Here is an 18,312-nt window from a genome sequence, read left to right on the forward strand (position 1 = left end):
AATGGAGAGAGCAAGAGAAGACAGAAATAGCCGGAGAAAGAGAAATATGTAAATGCATTCCAGGAAAACACACCAAAACTGAAACCGCAATGATCCAGAAAAAGCTAATGCTTGGTTCCCGTCAGCTTCACAATCCCATTTCCCCTGATCATCTTAACGAATTTCCCCTCAAAATCAGTCATTTTCCAACAGGATATTTTGTGGTCCGATTCTCCTGTTCTGCTCTCCAGTGGCTGATAGGGGCCTGTATCCCATGCCTCCCTCCTCACCCACCTGCCCCCAGTCCCTTCCAGACAGACGTGACCATGGCGTGGGGCTCTCCACCTCCCAGGAGAGGAGGTGGAAGGAGGGAGAACACGGGTATCTATCTGTTAGAACAGGCTCCCTGGAAATAACCCACACCAGCAAACAATTAGTTTAATTTTATTTCAAAATTGTACAAAACGGCCGTAAGCGGCTATAAAAAACTTCATCTTCAGAACACGTGGAAATTCAGAAACAACAAAACAGGTATCCTTCACAGTGTAATGGAAAAGCTTTCTCTGAGGCAGAAATTACAACTCCTCCTTCTTCTTTCCTAGTCTCTCATGGTCTCCCTCCCGGAGTGTTCGAATAAAACTAGTAAATCCCAACTCCTGTAGGGGAGGGAGAGAGAAAAAAAAGGAACTTTAACCTGATGCGGATGTGTGCCCCCCCCGCCCCCCCGCCTCCTTACTCCCCTTCCCTGACCCGCCGCTGCGTGGCTGGCGGCGGTGGCTGGCCATGTGGAGAGGGTCTGCTTGGCTACAGAGAAGCCCTGAAAAGTGGGTGAGGAAACTGTCCCGCACCCTGGAATCTGTACCGCACCCCGGCACCCCGCCCCCGGTTCTGGGCCAGGACTTGTGTGAAAACCCCTTGGGATTTTCTTTCAGCCTGGCCAGAGCCTTGCCTTCTCAGCTCTGAGCATTGCAGCTGACCTCTGTGCTGTCCGGAAGCCTCCTCAGCGGCTGTTTCCCTGCCCGTCAGCAGACAGAGCTTGGGGCAGGTGCCTCCCTGCAACTCACCGTCGGATTGGTGTCGTACTTTTCTGCAAACTTCCCGTAGTGGTAGTAGTGGAAAGTGGGGTAGGCCTTGATGGCCTCCTGCTGACACAGGTCCTGGTTCTTCTCTTTGATGCAGTCAACAGCGGCACAGGCAATCTGCGGGGCCGGGGCCGAAGAAAGGGAGGGTCAGCACGGGGGTCTCCAGTCTGAGAGCTGAGGCCTGGACCAGGTTGCACTTGAGGCCCACGTCATTTGCTTTTTGATCTCCTCCCCCAAAGCAGGGATACGCTGAAGCAAAGCATCCCCAGCCCAGAGCTCCATTGAGACTGAGAGTGCCTGTTTTCAATTCCCCAGGCAGACAGGTGAGGTTAGGGGACTTAGCTTGTAATGCCCTCAGACTACCCTTTAAAATCAAGAGTATAATGACTGGAAAGGAAATTATGACTTGAAAGCATCTGTAAACACCACAAGTTTTGTGATGCTTTCTGTGAGGCACTGTGGGACTCATTTGTTCATCAACTAATATTTCCTGAACATGTTTTGGGGGAGGCAGGGTAGTACCAAGGTGAAGAATAAGAGCTTTGAAGTCAAGTTTCCCATGTGCAACTCTTGGCTTGGCTGCATGTTAAGACTTAAGGAAAATTACCTAGCCTCTTGGTGCCTCAATGTCTCATCTGTAAAATGGACATAACAGTACCTAGACTATCAGGACATTATGAAGACTGAGTGAGAGAAGTCAGGTGAGGTGAAAGGGCACAGGACCTGGCACATGGTTAATGGTCAGTACACGTTAGCTGCTGTTGTAATGACCCCCTACCGGCCCCGGACACAAGCTCTGTCCCCAGTAGGAGCTCAGCATCTGGTCAGGGAGTTGGATAAAGAGGTGAATCCAAGGCATGACAGGAGGTGTGTGGAGGTGGTCCAGGGTGCCAAGACGGCCCAGGGAGTGGCACAGAGGCGCTCTGCAAAGTTTGCCACCTGGGCCAAGGCCTGATGGCGGAGGAGAAGCAGGTTCCAGCCAGGGGAGCACATTCCAGAAACCGGGACAGAGTTCAGCATGACTAAAGCAAACAGTTTTTGGTCAGAAGGAGGTTAACTGGCCGTTGGCCTATTCTTGCACATTGAACAAATTCCACATGCAGGGTAGTTTTTCCTTATTTATTGTTCTTTCCCAATAAGAGGGTAAAAAGCAGACATGGGAAACTTTTCTCCTGTTGAGGGTCACAGAGCAGGGAAGGAGTGGAGAGGGTCAATTAATGGCAACAGCAATCCACAAGCATTACAGAAGAGGGGCCGGCAGTTTCTGATGAGAGGAGGCATTGATGGAAGTCCTGCTATGGGCCAAGCTTGTTCTAGATGCTACGAGGACAGTGGTGACCTTGACAAAGTCTGTCATCAAGCGACTGACATTCTTACTGCAGGAAGGCAGTTAACAGACACATAACAAGCGAGATCACTGCAAAGTCCAAGGGACGCTCTGAAGAAATCAAAAGAGGGTGCTTGGATAAGACCATGGCCGGAGGGGTTGCTTTCACCACGATGGCCAAGGAGGCCTTTCCAAGGAGATAACATTTGATCTGAGACCTGAGTGATGAGGAGGCAGCCAGCTGCGTGAAGGCCCGAGGAAAGAGCACCCAGCTAGGACCAGCCCATGCTGGGACCTGCCTGGGAGAGGAATGGGCGCGGTGCCTCTGAGGGCTGGAACCCACGCAGGAGCCCTGGCAGAACTACTGCCACGCTGGAGGTTTAAAACTACTGAATAGCCGTGACTCACAGAGTTCTCTGGCTGCTGGTTATTTCCATTTGGATGGAGGCCCCCTTTCCAGGTAGGAGAGCCCTGCAGGCCACCAACAGTCAACGCTTACCGGTCTCTTACCTGTGCCCAGGTGAGCGGGGCTACCGTTCAGCAGGCAGCAGTGCTGACAGGCAGTGAAGAGTGAGTCGTGGCCTGCACTCTGGTTACCAGTCACTCATCCTCCCTCACCCGCCCTCACGCCCCGCTTCTACCGCTTCGGCTACATTACGTTCTACATGATGAGACTTCTTAGAGCAGAGTCTGCAAACTCTGCACACAGTCCCTATCTGGCTCTCAGTCCTGTTCTATTTGGCCCACGCAGAATATTTTAAAAACATAAATCTGAATTAGCTGCCAACCTAGAAAAAGAGGCAGAAGATTTTATGTAAAGTTTGGCTCTCCATCTTCTCTTTAAAAGCCGAATCTGAGGGCACTTACCCTGCCTTCCCAGAGGCAACGTGTGGTTGGAAAAGAAGGGCAGCTGTCTCCTTCAGGCAGGGTCAACTTGCTGTTTGCCTGCGTCCATGCACACCAGCAGGCTAGCCCCTGCAGGCTTCTGAGAACCCCAGCTTGCCCTCCAAAGCCCCTCCTGAATTATTCAGAAATGTGAGGCAGAGCCTCCTCTGGCTGTCCTCAGGGTTCCGTTTCTCGGGGCAGGTGCTGAGCGGCCGGTCCAGGGGCGACCATGCACATGGGGCAGCCTCTGTGTCTGGCCCTCGGCTAGGGGCCGTCACTCCCCTGCTAGGCTGTGAAAGTGTTTGATGAGCACTGCTCCGGGCCGCTGCTCTCCCTGCAGCCAGTTTAAATTATGAATTTAATTTGTATGCATGCCCTGGAGCTGTGGGAAATGTCGTGTATAGTTTTACAAATCGACTAAAATAAAAATGGGTCCTTATTCTGAATCCCCTCAAATAGCTGCCAGCCACATATACAAAGTGCTACTTCTGGCTGCAAAGGCTTCTTTGCTCTCAGTCTCTGTAGGAAGAGACAAGCACAGGCCCCTCTACAGGAAGTGACTGAGACTCTTTGGAAAGAAGGCAGCAAATAAACCTCTTCGCATCTATCCCAATTTCACCTAAGCGCCTGCCCCTCTTATACCCACTCAAGATCCGCAATGACTCACCTACAGCACCAAACGTACACTGACTTCTAGATTTGTTCCACGGTAGGTGGCTGTCGTGCCCTGCAAAGTCCCCTCCGCCCAGCACTTGACTTGCCACTGGCACCTACAACTCTTGGCTGAAGGGAGCTAGAAGTAAAGTCCACAATGGACGGTGCTTGCGGACATGTCCCCTGGCTTTCTCGCCTCTGAGGGGGATGGCTCTGTCCCTGCTGAGGTCTCCAGGGAGTGAGCCTAGTTACCCATGCGGTAATTTGCTCATTAACGCACCTGCTCTGGCTTCCTTTCCTCCATCCCCTCAACTGCTTCCTAAGACCACCTCCCCCCAAATCCCCTGCACGAGAGTCCCAGGCCCTGAGTCCACATCTGGGAGACCTCTGATGATGCCTATTCTTTCAGTTCTGATGCCGCCCCTTTCCAGCTGGGTAACTTTGGGCTAATCATTTAACCTCTCTGAGAGTCAATCTCCTCATCTGTAAAATGAGTAGTAATACCTAGCTGACTAAACGACTGTGAGGACAACACAACATAAGGCTTTAAAAGTACTAGCAGAAGAGGCGCTCGCAGGAAACATCAAACACGTCATCTGGTTCCTTCATCCAGTCAACGTTTACAGAGGTTTCAGGCGTCGAGACTGTGGGGGATTCACGGACAAACGAGGTCCCTGCCCTAGGGAGCTTTCCCTTCTGATAGAACTCGGGGGACCACACACAGCACACGCAACATGGCCAGAGCCTCGTCGGCCAATCACAGAGGGGCTCCTGCTGCCCCAGAGCCCACTCCTGGGACGACCTTGCACCTGGCCGGGAGCTGTGCTGCACTGCTGTTCCCTCAGCCCCTACCCCCAGGCTGGGACACCTTGAGGTACAGGGAGAGACAGGCCCCACTTTGCCAGCCCGGTGATCCCCTGACCCCCACCTGCACCCGCCGGCCTTCCACCTGAGACCCTTGTCCTCCATGGCCACGTCCAGAATGCTTCTGTTCCAACACCAACAGTGTGCAGCCCTTTCTCCCCTCCCAGCATGTCAACTGCTAAAGTCCCCAGTAACCTCCTGGGAGGGGGAGGCTCCCCAGTTAAAATATGAGCTGCCTCATGCAGCTTTATTGATTCAGTAAAATAAATCTCTGCAGGAGCTAATATTGACTTTGGCTATGAAAATGGAAGTGAACAACCAACTGCATATTGATTGGGGAAAGGAACAGGGACCAGCTTCTGGGTGGAAAAAAAAATGCAGTTCTGGCTCAGAGGTTGCAGCATGGGGTGTCAGGAAGAGTCAGGAGTCAGGAGACCCAGTTCTGGCTGTCAGTGACCCACTGCACGTCCCTGGGCAAGAGACGCAGCTCCTCTCTGGGCCTTGATCTGCTTGAGGAGAAGGAGAGGGCTGGACAGGCCAGTGGTCCCCAAACACCAGCCTGTGGCCAGCAGAAGAGCCAGCTCTTAAAAATCACACATTCCTGGAACCATCCCCCAGAGGCTCTGAGCTGATAGTTCTAGGATAGCACCCAGCCATCATGGCACCAGTACCCCAGACCAGAGACAGAACGCTTCCCTGCTATTACTGAGAGCTGCCTCTAGGAACCCCAGGCCTGCCTGCTGCCTGGGACAGAGAAGTTAAGTGTGTTCCTGGAAATGAGTGAGAGTGACGCCTGGCTTGGAATAAAGGAAGTTGGAAGGAGGACGGAGGGAATAACAGAGGGAATGACTCCAGGAAAGGTCAGCAACATTACTGGTCCAAGTTAAGACAATTAAGCAAAGGCATATCAGTATCTCAGAGGAGGAGGGGGTCACCATGGAAACAGGACCCCTCTGCATCAGCAGAGGGGACAGGGAAGGGGAGGAATGGCCCTCAGCTGCCTACTGCAGGCATGGCCAGCCTGGCCTCGTTGGGACTGATGTGATTCCTTCACAGACGCTGGAGCGCAGAGACCTGAGCATCTGGTGGGGCAGGGAGCCCCCACACCTGTCACTCTCCTGTGTGTCCAGAGCACCAAGTGTTCGGGGTAAAGAATTATGAGAGTTGATAATGGAGAGACTGCCAGTCTAGTCCTGGCCCCGGGGAGTAAAGGCCTCCACACACCAACCAACACCCAGCCCCGCAGGGACGAGCAGCCTGGGCTGTGCCGGAGCTCCCAGACTGGGAGCAGCCACTCTGCTCAGGCCCCGGGTGGCAGAATCGGGTGGAGTGGTGAGGGAGACAGAAGACAGGAAGTCCCTTCTTGTCGTGGCCCCCTCAATGCAGGCCAAGTGGCAGGGAGAGGAGAAAAATTTTTCTGGTCCTTGTATTCCCTCCTGATGGTGAAGGGTACCTCAAGGGCACAGGCAGGACTTGTGGGTGACAACGGGACTCCCCGAGTTCAGGGAAGGGGCTTGGAGTCTAAGTCTCCACATACGTGCCTGTGGCCTATCCTGGCTTCCTCTGACTCGCTGTCCCTGTACAGCTCTCACCATCCCATCTCCACCACCGTAGGGCTGATGCAAGGGGATCTCAGCATCTGTATCCCACCTGCCCTGGCTGCACCTGACAATTCCACCCGGGAAAATAAGGCAGCAGGCAGAGATGCATCGGACTTTGGCCTTGGGTGTGCGTGAGCACATTTTGGGGGCCTTTCAGGGGACAGGTTCCTATGATGGAGCCCCAGGCTGGGAAGAGCCTTTGAGACCATCTAGACCAGCACCCTGACTTTAGAAGAAGGGAACTCGAGGCCTGGGGAGTCTTCCAGCTCACGTAGTTTAGCAGCAGCCCAGATGTACCAGTCTGAGTTCCGGGGTCTTCTCCCTGCCATACACCCCCTCAGCCTTGGAGTCTGCCCTGGCTGCTGGAGCGGTCTGGGGGAATGTGCCCGGGACCCCCTCCCAGCTCTCTAATCCAATCTGCAGCTCTAGCTTGTTAATTTTATGCTTCATCAGTCAGCAGCTGCAGGAGCCTTTCACTTAGGCAGGATGAGGCTCTGCACACACCGCCGTGCTCTCCTCCACCTTGGCCGCCTCCAGTTGACTTTTGTTGGATTTTTTAAATTTGTACTTTTAATTATACAAGTAATGCATGACTACAAATCCTACCGTAAAAAGATTTGAACACTAAAGAAGAATAAACAAAATGACCCCTTTACCACCCTCTCCTCCAAGGAAGGGCTGTAACAGTTCAGTGTATCCCTTTTAGTTGATTTTGCAGCATAAATGCAGCCTGCTCTATCCTGCCTTGTGAAAAGGATGTCCTGGTTGCCAGGAATCCCCGGGACTCAGCAGAACCTGTCTGGGGAGGGAGGGCACCTGAACAGAAGGGAGGAAGGTGTGAGCACTGGTGGCAGGGGGAGGCTGGAGGCGGGACGAGAGGTGAAGAGGAAGGGGGTCCTTACCTTTCGGTCATCTTTGAAGGCATCAGCAGTGGCAGTAAAGTGTGGAATGACCTTCTTACAGTGCGGGCACCCTGCGTGAGAGGGGAGGAGAGAGTTACACACGTGAAGGAGGCTGCAGAGCCAGGGGCCCTGCCTGGAACCTCCAGAGAAGACTTTCCAGGAGTTTCTCTCCACCCAACAGACTTTGGGGTTCATCCGATTCCCACCCGCTGCACACCCCACTGTCAGGGTTCACGTATCAACCCCACCACTCAGACCCTCCACTGCACGTCTGCCGTCGGCAAGAGGGCTCTGCAGGAGGCCTGTGCCAGAGTCAGGTCCACTCCTGCCCAGGACCTCCCACCCCACACTCTCCCATCACACACCCAGCCACGAGGCTGGGGGTCGGGGAGACAGACACTGTCGTCTTTCTCTGCAAGCTCCTTCCACACAGGGCTGCCCTCAGGGTCCAGAAGAGCCTGATCCAGGGTGCAGCGGGGAGCTTTGGGCTTAGAAAGGAGGACGCATGCTCGGGATTCTCTGAGCCTGTCACAAGATCCCTTCTCTCGCCCCAGTGACAGTAGCAAATCTCTCCACTTCATGACTGAGAAAGTGGGGCTGGGGAAGTAGGGAGCTGGGAGCAGCCCCTCTGCCTGACCCCGGCAGCTCATGCTTTGCCGCTGATTCCCACATTCCCAGCAGCCCTCACCCCAGACTGAGCAGCCAAACCAGGCCCCTGGTCCTCATGCTGTCCTTCCTCCCTGCTCCACAATCCACCCGAACCCCAGATCCAGGAAAGGGAGACTCAAGGTCAGGCTAAGAGGAGGATAAGCTGCGGGGAGTCCCTGCCGCTTCTCAGGGCCTGGGTTCCCAACCCAGGGGTGAGGACCCGTAGCTTTGGAAGTCCTGGATGGGACAGAGGTGTATGTGGTGTCCTGAGCCCCTCCAGCTCCAGTGACAGGTCTCAGGCCCGGGGCTGGGACCTGTGTGGGACCACTTTCTCCTCCTGTTTCAGCAAACCCGGGGCAGCATCCACTGAGCAGAAAGCCCAGGAAGCTGCAGGCCACTCTGTCCCAGACCCGCTTTCCTGGCCCTTCCCTCAGGGTTCACCAATTAAAACCCAAGCCCACCCCTCCCAACCACTCTCCAGACACTGAACTGCAACTGCCAAGAGAACAGAACTGCTTTGAGGGAAGGAGTTCCCTGACTGTGGTAATTAATTCTGATCAAAACACAGGTGGGAGAGGCCAGATGCCCCATGGGCAGACCTGGCTCCAGCCAGCTTCCTGACAAACAGCCCTCCCACCGCCTGGGTTGGGGAACTGAGACAGCTTGGCTCATCTGCTCTTTCCCTTCTTAAAATAAGATAATAATGACTGGCATTTCAAAAGGCTTTGTGAATCCAAATTAAGGCTGAGCTACATGTGAATTTAGCACTTGAGCCTTTCCTGAGATGGGCGGGACCACCCATGTGGCCTGGCTGGCAGAGTGGCCAGCTGGCCCCGGAGCATCGTGGATGGTGATGGGAGGCGGCTTAAGGGGATTTTCCCAGCATCCATCACAGGAGTAGAGAAGAGAGCTAGGCTGGTTACGTGTTACACCAGAACTGAGATAAGGTACCTAGCAGAGCCGAACTCATGGCAGGTGCTAATGGCAATTACAAGAACACTGTACTAATTTGACCCAACAGAGGGAAGAATGGCTCAAATTCATGAAAACATCATACTACAAAGGAATGACGGTATATAGCTTTCAAAACGTGTAAAGAGCACAATGTGCTGGTTGAGAGCGCGTCAAAGCGTGCCCTGTGGCACCTAGAGGTCCCCTGTGAGCGGCACATGGACGCCCATTAAGATATCAGGCTGGCCGGAAATAAGCTGCTCCCTTCCCCCAAATCTGGTGTCACTACTCATTTCTCCTTTCTAACCTCTCTGCTTACTGAAAGTATAAAGGTCACTGTCAGCCTAGTGCAAATTCCTGCTGCCGTCAATTTAAAGCATCTAGGTCTCAGATTAATGGCCTTCTGGTACATCTCATTTTCTCATTATCCAAAAGAAAGAGCATGGCAGATGAATAACTAGAAGGGAGGCTGTTTTAGAAAGGGCATGAAGATGTTTCCCAGACGTGTCAGTTGGGCCAGAAGAGGCATGATTTTTTAATTTGGGCTCTTTAAAAAGGTACCACCTCTGTGTAACTGGAAACGAAAGCAGCCTCCCAGAGTGGGGAAAGAGGAACAAAGACCAAGGACAGGACAGAAAATTCCAATTCTAGAGACTCAGCCAAGCTGGCCTAAGAAGGGCAGTCACCATGATCAGACCATGATTCAGAGCAATGTGGGGGGCTTGGAACAGAAGAGAACAATGAAACAGCAGGAGGAAGAGCTGTGTAGAAACTGGGCAGGTAGGAAGTGGGGGGAGAGGAGAAATGGGGGTTGGTGTTTGCTTTTTTACTTTATACCTACCTTTATCTGGTGTGCGACCTTTCTGTAGTATTTAGGTTCTTTATATATAAGTATATGTTATATACTACATAAATTATAAATAAGGATATATTATTTTTATCATTGAAAACATTTTAAAGATTTTTTTTTGTCTTTAGCTAGTTCCCTCTTTCCCTGCCTCTGTCCACTGATGAACACACACGTCTCAGGAGCCTGGAGCAGAGCTCAGGACAGGAAAGTGCAGCAGGGGAGACGGGAGACTCCAGGCACCAAGCCCTCCGCCGACAGCTGAGTCGCTCAGTGACGGGGCCCCGTGTGGACTGTGTTTAGTTATTTTTGTCAGGGCAGTCTGTGAGGCCCTTGAAGCCGGCAGGGACCAGGCCTCCTTCCCTTGTATCCTGGGTCCCTGACAACAACCAGCACACAGCGGTTACTTGAGGCAGGTCGTTAGCACCCCAGCAGGGTAGGCATCCCCTGAGGTCTGGGGGGAAGGGGGGAGCATTTCTAGGGAAAGTATTTAGTCTGGACTTCCTCAAATCCACCCAGTGGCTGGTCAAGGACTCCTACTTCTCTGGCCAGGTTCCCGCCAGCTGCCAGGAAAGTAATCACCCTCTGAATCGTGACAGTGACTAAAAGAGAGCACCAGCCCAGGCTGCAGGAAGGGCTCTGTCACTGACTTGCTGCCATGCCTTGGGCAAGTCAGGCATTCCCCTGAGTCTCAGCCCTGCACCCCCAACTCTGCCCAGAAGGAAGACAACTTCTTAAAATCCACTCAGTCTTCCAGGCTTACTCTAAGGACAGAGGAGGACAGCAAGAAGCTCTATAAGGAACCGACAGACCACAAGGCCCACTTGCGGAAGAAAAGGCAAAAACAGAGGGAAGTGTCAGCTGCCTGAGGGCGGGGTCTGAGGCTGGGCCAGGAGGTGACCTGCCCAGATAGTGAGAACTGAGGAGAGACTTTACAGATTATTGACACTGGAGAGGTAGGGGCAGGAGGTTAGGACTCGACTGAGCTGCCTGCTTCTCTGTGGAGCCCAGCTTTATTATCCCCATTCCATTACGCTAAGTTGTAACCTGGGGGAGAGAGAGGGCAACAGAAGAGTGAGAAATTCAAGAGCCTTTCCTTTATGTATCAATGAACAACTTTAAAATGGGAATACACAAAATTTGAGATCACAAACACCAACATTAGCAGACGTGTCATTCCCTCAACTTAGGCTTTGATTAAAGTGGGGATCACGGTGAGGAGCTCTGAGTGACTATGACTGTACTTTTACCACAGTTTCAAATCCATGGCTTCAGAGCCACTTGGGATGGTCAGAGAAAGGAGGCTGGGCTGGGAGTGCTCAGCAAGATGAGGGAAGCAGAGGCCTAACCAGGCTGGCTGAATTCCCAGCTGCTAAGTTCCAGGGTTCAAAGGTGAAGTCAGTGCCTGCAGGGATGGAGGGAACAGACAGGAGGGAGGAAGCGGCCGGGTGGGAGTTTCCAGGGAGTTGAGGAGACTTAATAATTACAAGGCAGGCCCCTGGCACAGAAAGAAGCAGAGGGCTTTAGGACTGATGTGAGGACACAACCTGACAGAGCTGGCCCTGGATTTTGAAGGACCTCAGCCTGGAATGAAACCTGCTCACAGCAGAAAGCCCAGAGTCGGCCTGCGGGTGCCCTGGTCCCCGGGGGGATCTTCTCAGTTCAGTCAGGCCCACCCCTCTCCCTTGCCCCTCAGCAAGTGCCCCAGCTACTTACAAGGGGCGTAGAACATGACCAAGGCGTGCTTCTTCCTCTTCAGGGTCTCCCGGAAGTTGTCCCCAGCCAGATGCACCACGCTGGTCTGCTGCTCTTCCCAGGTGGGCTCCGGGGGTGGAGGGGACTCAGGACTGCAAGAACCGGGGGTGGAGGGGAGACAGTCATTAGGAGAAGCTCGTGTACAGGCAAGCGCTTCCACCGCCCCCAACCACTCAGGGGAGCACGTGAGGAAAAAAAAATCACTTTGCATCCTTTCTAAAACTGAATTTAAAACCTCAGTTTAAACATGAAGAAGTGTGAACCACCCGCAAAGATTCCCTCAAAGGAGCCTATCAAGAAGCCATTTTGTGAAGGTGCGGAAGACCTGAGTCGCTTTTAGGACCTCTCCAGTCGTCTCCTTGCCATGGGGAGAAGCCCCTGCACCTGGGCTCCCTTCCCCTCCCTCCTGCCTCTTCTGGGACCCTGAAGCACCCTCCATTATCTTCTGCTCCTGAGCCTTTGTTCTGGTGGACAGAGCATGCGCCACGGAGTGAGGTGGGTCTGGGTTCAAATCCAGATTACTGATCACCTGTGTGACCTTAGGTAAGTTATCAAACCCCTCTGAGCTTCCATTTTCTTTTCTGCTAAATGAGTACAGTTGAGACGTACTTCCTGGGCTCCTTATGAAGAGCAGAGACAGTGTATATAAAGCACCTAGTCGGTCAAGCAACTAACAGTTGCTAAGAGCCTATATGCTCTCATAAATGACAGGCATTCGATAAGGGTTTATAATTTTTCAGTCTCTTTCTGTTCACTGGTTCCCTCCACTCTGCCTCACAAAAGTATAGATCTCCAGGGTCTTTTAAAGCCTTTGCTGCCCCGGACCCCGTGCTGCCACACGCACCCCCTGCACTCCCTCCTTCACGCCGGCACCACCTGGCTTCTGACCACCAGGCCTCAGGCCTTGTACCCAGCGAGGGCAGCATGAGCGCAGCACCAGGCACCTCACGGCCACTCTCACCTTTCAGAAGCCCTCCTACCAGAGACCCCTTCCCTACCTTCCCGACAGCCTTCTCTCTTCTTCTGGTTCTATCTCCCTGCCATTCTCATAAGATCTCATCCATCTGCGTGGCTTCCATAATCCCCTAGGCTGAGGATGACTCGAGCCCTGGCCTCTCACCCAAGCCCCAGGTGTTTTTCAGGTATTGCCCCCTGGAGGTCCCACTGTCACCCCAATCCCAACAAGACTTAGAACTCTTCCCTCTCCTCCACACTTCCCAAAACAGCTTTCTTCCCCAACTTCTTCATTTTGGTTAATGGCACCCCTGCTCTCGTGACCAAGACCGGCCCCTCCCACCCTTCCTGTCTTCCCCACTTCTTTGCCCTCCAGGTGCCCTGTCAAACACCCTGGACTCTTCGGCTGACGCCAAGCTTCTGCTCTGCCCTGTCCCTGCATCCTGCCTCCCCGGGCTAGCCTGCTGGTGGGCACATCTCAGTTACCCAAGTGCGGTCACTTGTGCACAAGCTTGGAAGTGCCATCAGCCTCCCCCGACACTGTCTGCTTGCCCTCCTGCTGGTGACCTCAACCCTTCATCTCAGAGCATCTGCTGTTTATGCTCTGCCTGGAGGATTCCTTCTGCGCTCCCCAAAGAACCACTATTTGTCCCTAGGCAAGGCCCTTCACCTCTCTGAACCTAAGTTTCTTCACCAAGGAAATAGGAATAAAAACTCTGGCCTCAGTAGGATCTGAGTATGAAATGGGGCAACAGCTATCAAAGCACGCTGCAAAGGCTGGGAAGGTTCTAGCATTTAGGGGGTGGTGCTGTCAGTTACAGTGCTGCATGAGAGCTGGAATCAATAATAAACACAGCTTCCTCTCTGAGTATTTCCACACACCATGCACTGTGCTAAAGCACAATAATCCAATTTAATTCTCTGGACAAGCCTATGGGAAAAGTATTGTCTCCACTTCACAGATGGGAAACTGGGGCTTAGCAGGTAAATGGCTTGGGGTCACAATCTGAGTGCAGGGCTCTTAGACTCCAAAGTCCGTACTCTTACCCTAGTGCTTTTCAGGCGCTCAGCAGTGCTGACTATGGACAGGAAGGACAGAGACCCTCCACGCTCGCTACTTGTGTCCAGGCTTCTGGAGCAGGGATTAGCAACGATTAATGCTCTGGTTCCCCAGCTCTCTAATCACAGTGCAAGCACCAGGGACCTCACCTGAGGCCCCACCCTGCTCAGTCCTTCCCAGTAAACCAGCACTGGCACCAGAGCAAGGCCAGAGAGGCGGGTGTGAAGAGCAACCTGCCTCCTGCGCCAAAAGCCCGGAGGAGAGAGCACCTCATCCCTCTTGGAGATGAACCACTGCTCCGTTCTGGTCCCTAAGACACGGCCTGGCTACTCTTAGAATCTACCCCCAGTGATCAGCAGGAAGCTGAGACCTGGACCTGGCCAGCCCACTCACCTCTTGCCGGGGCCTCTCCTGAACCTAGTGGTTCATCCCATTCCATAAGCTGGCGTTCATCAAAACCCCATGGCTGAGGGTTTCATTCACACCTCCTGAATCAAAGCTTCAGGGACAGCAGCCCTAGCATCTGCACTTTAAGAAGCACCTCAACACCTGTAACACTTACGTCCACCCAGGTTTGAGGACCGATGTCCTAACAAAGTAACTCCTTCTGGATGCTGCTATTTTGCACAGTTCTCGCGTCACTTTGTGACCCTAGAGTCTTGGTTCTCACGTGGACATCATTATGCCACGTACCAGGGGCCTCTGCAAAGGCTGGAGTATGTCTTCTTTTACTTCATGTTCCCCCCAGTGCTGAAATAAGGCAGTATTCTCAAATATTCAAGTTATGTGTGGATGTGCGCGCGTGCGTGTGTGTATGTGTGTGTGTGTGTCTCGGGGGAGGGGTGTGGACAGGAGAAGGCACCTGTGTGGTGGCCCAGTTAGTCCCCTCACAGGAGGGGAAATGCTAAGAACTGCGGGTTCCATGGTCCTTGGATGAGCAATTGCAAGGCTCCTCGTGTTCTCTGGACTTGCCGGCTGTCGTGGGCTGAACTGTGTCCCCCGCCCCAAATTCATATGTTGAAGTCCTAATGCCAACTACCCTAGAATGTGACTGTATTTGGAGATAGGGTCTTTAGAGAGGTAATTAAGTTAAAATTAGGTCATTAGGGTAGACCCTAACCCAACCTCACTGATGTCCTTTTAAGAAGAGGAGATTAACACAGACACTGAGGGAAGACCATGTGAAAACACAGGGAGAAGATGGACATGGAGAGGCCTCAGAGAAAGCAACCCTCCTGACATCTTATCTTGGACTTCTGGTCTCCAGAATTGTGAAAAAAATAAACTTCTGCTGTTAAGCCACCGACTCCGTGTTCCCTGTTGTGGCAGCCCTAGAAAACTAATACCCAGGCTGAGGGAGCTCTTCAAACCTTTATTTCCAACCCCAAACCACAACAGGCTGCACTGTGGACACTACTGAAGGCCCAGACTTGGGCCCCTGTGAGTCCAGCTCTGGATGTGAAGAGCTGTGTGTTTCCTTCATTCACTCAAAGGGAATGGAATAAAATGTAGATGATGAAACCTGGGGCCAGGACACTGGGGAAGGAGTCCTAAAAATAGAAATACACGGTTTACTGGAGCTGATGAAACCGCACCCAGAAAGGCTACCCGTGACCTGCTGGATGAGTACACGTGATCAGCACACCAGAGGTGGCGTCAGGCTTGGGAAGTCATAGCTGTCTTGGCTCTCAGGCCCTGAGCCAAGGTCAGTGGCTCCTAAGGTTTACTTCATCTCCTCAAGGCCCTCTCCAGTGGCCCATAGCCAGGGACCAAGATGTGCTATCAAGACCAGAAGACTTACTTTTGCATCCACTCAATAAAGCTCTTCTTTGTTCTGAGCGCAGGCACTGCATATTTCTCTCCATTCTTAAAATACTTGAGTGTAGGAAACTCGGAGATGTGGAATCTTTCTGCCAGGGCCTTGTTGACGGTGGCATCAACAGCTGCAAGGACACCAGAGCTCTGGGACGGGGGAGAGGCCAACCATGCATGATAGCCTCAGATGCGGTGCTGGCAGAAGAGGAGCCCGGACGCCAGCCGCCAACCCACCGAGGGCCTGCTGAAACCTCACAGGGCGGGAACTTCATACATCCCGGGAACAAATGGACACGGGCATGTCCATTATTCTCATTTGTGGGCTGAGATGAAGCCTTTTAATCTCCCCCACCAACCAGGCTTTGTAGACTGTGGCTGTTCCCAATCGGCAGGCTCCCACAGAAAAGAGGGAGAAACTTGGGGCTTCACCCCAGAGCCATTACCTGGCAGAGGTCACCTGGAAGGGTATGGGAATGTGACCCTAATCTCTCTGCACCCCTCCATCCTTGGTAGGGGCCCCACCTGTCTGACTAAAACACATCTACTCGGGGACACAGAAGTCCCACAGGCCTCCAGGGACCAGGAGAGCTGCTACAGAGCGTGCAGGGGAAAGTCACTGTAATGATTCCTATCACTGACTCTTTAAGAGAGAGCAGTGGAGGAGTTAAGGAAAGGAAGCTTACATCTGCTTCTCCGTGGAGGACTTCTGCTGCATTCTCAAACTCTGGTTTCATTTTCTTACAGTGTCCACACCCTGCAGGAAGAAATCAAGAGAAACCATGTCCATGGCACAGAGGCTCCAGGGATGTCCCCTGCCTCCGTAAGAGAGCTGGGTCCTAGTCCCAGATACCAGGGGTACCCAGGAGAAAAGAAGAACAGCACCAGCTCAGAGAAAAGAAATCTTTTGCCTGATCCAGTGGGGGTAGGGGTGTGGGAGGGGCACAAGAGGCAAAAATGAAATAATTATATCAACAATACCGGTGATATGCATATAGGTCCTGTGTGCCAGGCATGGCTCTAAGTGCTTTATACCCTCAAGACAGCCCTACAAGGTATGAACTACATTATCTCCATTTTACAGATGAGAAAACTGAGGCACTGAGAGGGTGGATGACTGCCCAAGGCTACATACACAGCCACAGGTCACAGAGCTGAGCTGAAAACCCAAGCAATCTGGTTGGAGGCCACAGCCACTGGCAGCATGTGCTTCCTGGCACCATGCTACTGTTACCACTATCATCTTCTCCAGGGCAGAAGGGATTCGGGGCCTTGAACTGGGAATAAGAATTCGCATAAGCAAGAGTATGGGAAAACATCAAGTTCCAATTGTCCCAATAAGGGAAGAGGTATGATATGACAGGCACAGTGATCTGACTTGTCATTCCCAAATAAATGGTATTTTCTTGGGATAAAGATTGCTTTGCCCTCCTCTCCTTACAACACTTGAATGCAGTAATATGTTATGAATAATGACATTTGATACATTAAAAAGGAAGCAAGCACTTTGTGTTGGTGATGAGAAGACATTTGTAAATTGCTCTCATTTTAGTAGAAAGAGTACTCTCTGGCATCTACGCTGAAGGGGCTGTGAGGCGAGTAGGACCAGACTGGCTCAGGCTGGAGATGACTCTAAAGGGAAACCTGGCTGGGAGTGGGGGGTAGGGGGGCACCGACAAGGCTAAATGGATTGTGGACATGTGACTTGGCCTTCTCGTGGGGTGTGCTACTGCTTGGGAGCTTAGAGCATCACAATTCTACTACTGATTATTGGGAAAAAGAAAGACAAGAAAGGAAGACATGTGGAGACCAAGCAACATGCTACTAAAAAACCAACAGGTCAATGAAGAAATCAAAGAGGATATCAGAAAATACCTCGAGACAAATGTCAATGGAAACACAACTTTCCAAAATCTATGGGATGCAGCTAAGAGGTAGGTTTATAGTGATACAGGTCTTCTTCAAGAAATAAGAAAAATCTCAAATAAACAACCTAATTTACCATCTAAAGGAGTTAGAAAAAGAAGAACAAGCAAACCCCAAGATCAGCAGAATGAAGGAAATAATAAAGATCAGAGAGGAAATAAATAAAACAGAGACCAAGAAAACAATACAAAAGATCAATGAACCCAAGAGCTGGTTTTTTGCAAAGATAAACAGAATTGATAAACCTTTAGCCAGGCTCATCAAGGAAAAAAGAGGACCCAAATAAATGAAAGAGGAGAAATAACAACTGATATCAGAGATACAAAAAATCATAAGAGAATACTACAGTCATATACCAACAAATTGGACAACGTAGAAGAAATGGACAAATTTCTAGAAACATACAACCTTCCAAGACTGAATCAGGAAGAAATAGGCAATCTGAACAGACTGATCACTAGTAGTGAAGTTGAATTTGTAATAGAATCATACACCATGATCAAGTGGAATTTATTCCAGGGATGCAAGGATGGTTTAGTATCCGCAAATCAATCAACATGATATAACACATTAACAGAAGGATAAAAATCACATGATCATCTCAATAGATGTAGAAAAAGCATTTGACAAAATTCAACATACATTCATGACAAAAACTCTCATCAAAGTTGGTATAGAGGGAACACAGCTCAACATAATAAAGGCCATTCGTGACAAACTCACAGCTAACATTATACTCAATGGTGAAATGCTGAAAGCCTTTCTTCTATAAATTTATTTATTTATTTTTGGCTGTGTCGGGTCTTAGTTGCTGTGCGCGGGCTTTCTCTAGTTGCGGAGAGCGAGGGCTACTCTTCATTGCAGTGCACAGGCTTCTCATTGTCGTGGCTTCTCCCGTTGCGGAGCATGGGCTCTAGGTGCGCAGGCTTCAGTAGTTGTGGCACGTGGGCTCAGTAGTTGTGGCTCACGGGCTCTAGAGCTCAGGCTCAGTAGTTGTGGTGCACGGGCTTAGCTGCTCCGTGGTATGTGGGATCTTCCTGGGCCAGGGCTTGAACCCATGTCCCC

General features: G+C 51.7%; 1 protein-coding gene across 1 annotated transcript in view; it reads right to left on the minus strand.

The window, feature by feature from the left end:
• Positions 1-407: 407 nt before the first annotated feature.
• The window catches only part of PDIA5 (protein disulfide isomerase family A member 5), a 91,349-nt gene continuing 73,444 nt past the window's right edge, over positions 408-18,312 (minus strand). Inside the window, exons 12-17 of the mRNA XM_007109053.4 lie at positions 16,008-16,078; positions 15,311-15,471; positions 11,457-11,587; positions 7,295-7,365; positions 1,044-1,178; positions 408-635 (exon numbers count right to left, since the gene is read on the minus strand). Coding sequence (XP_007109115.2) covers positions 555-635; positions 1,044-1,178; positions 7,295-7,365; positions 11,457-11,587; positions 15,311-15,471; positions 16,008-16,078 — 650 coding nt within the window. The 3' untranslated portion in view covers positions 408-554. The remainder of the gene's footprint in view (positions 636-1,043; positions 1,179-7,294; positions 7,366-11,456; positions 11,588-15,310; positions 15,472-16,007; positions 16,079-18,312) is intronic.

This window comes from Physeter macrocephalus, chromosome 1 (assembly GCF_002837175.3).
Source record: "Physeter macrocephalus isolate SW-GA chromosome 1, ASM283717v5, whole genome shotgun sequence".
Lineage (NCBI taxonomy): Eukaryota > Metazoa > Chordata > Mammalia > Artiodactyla > Physeteridae > Physeter > Physeter macrocephalus.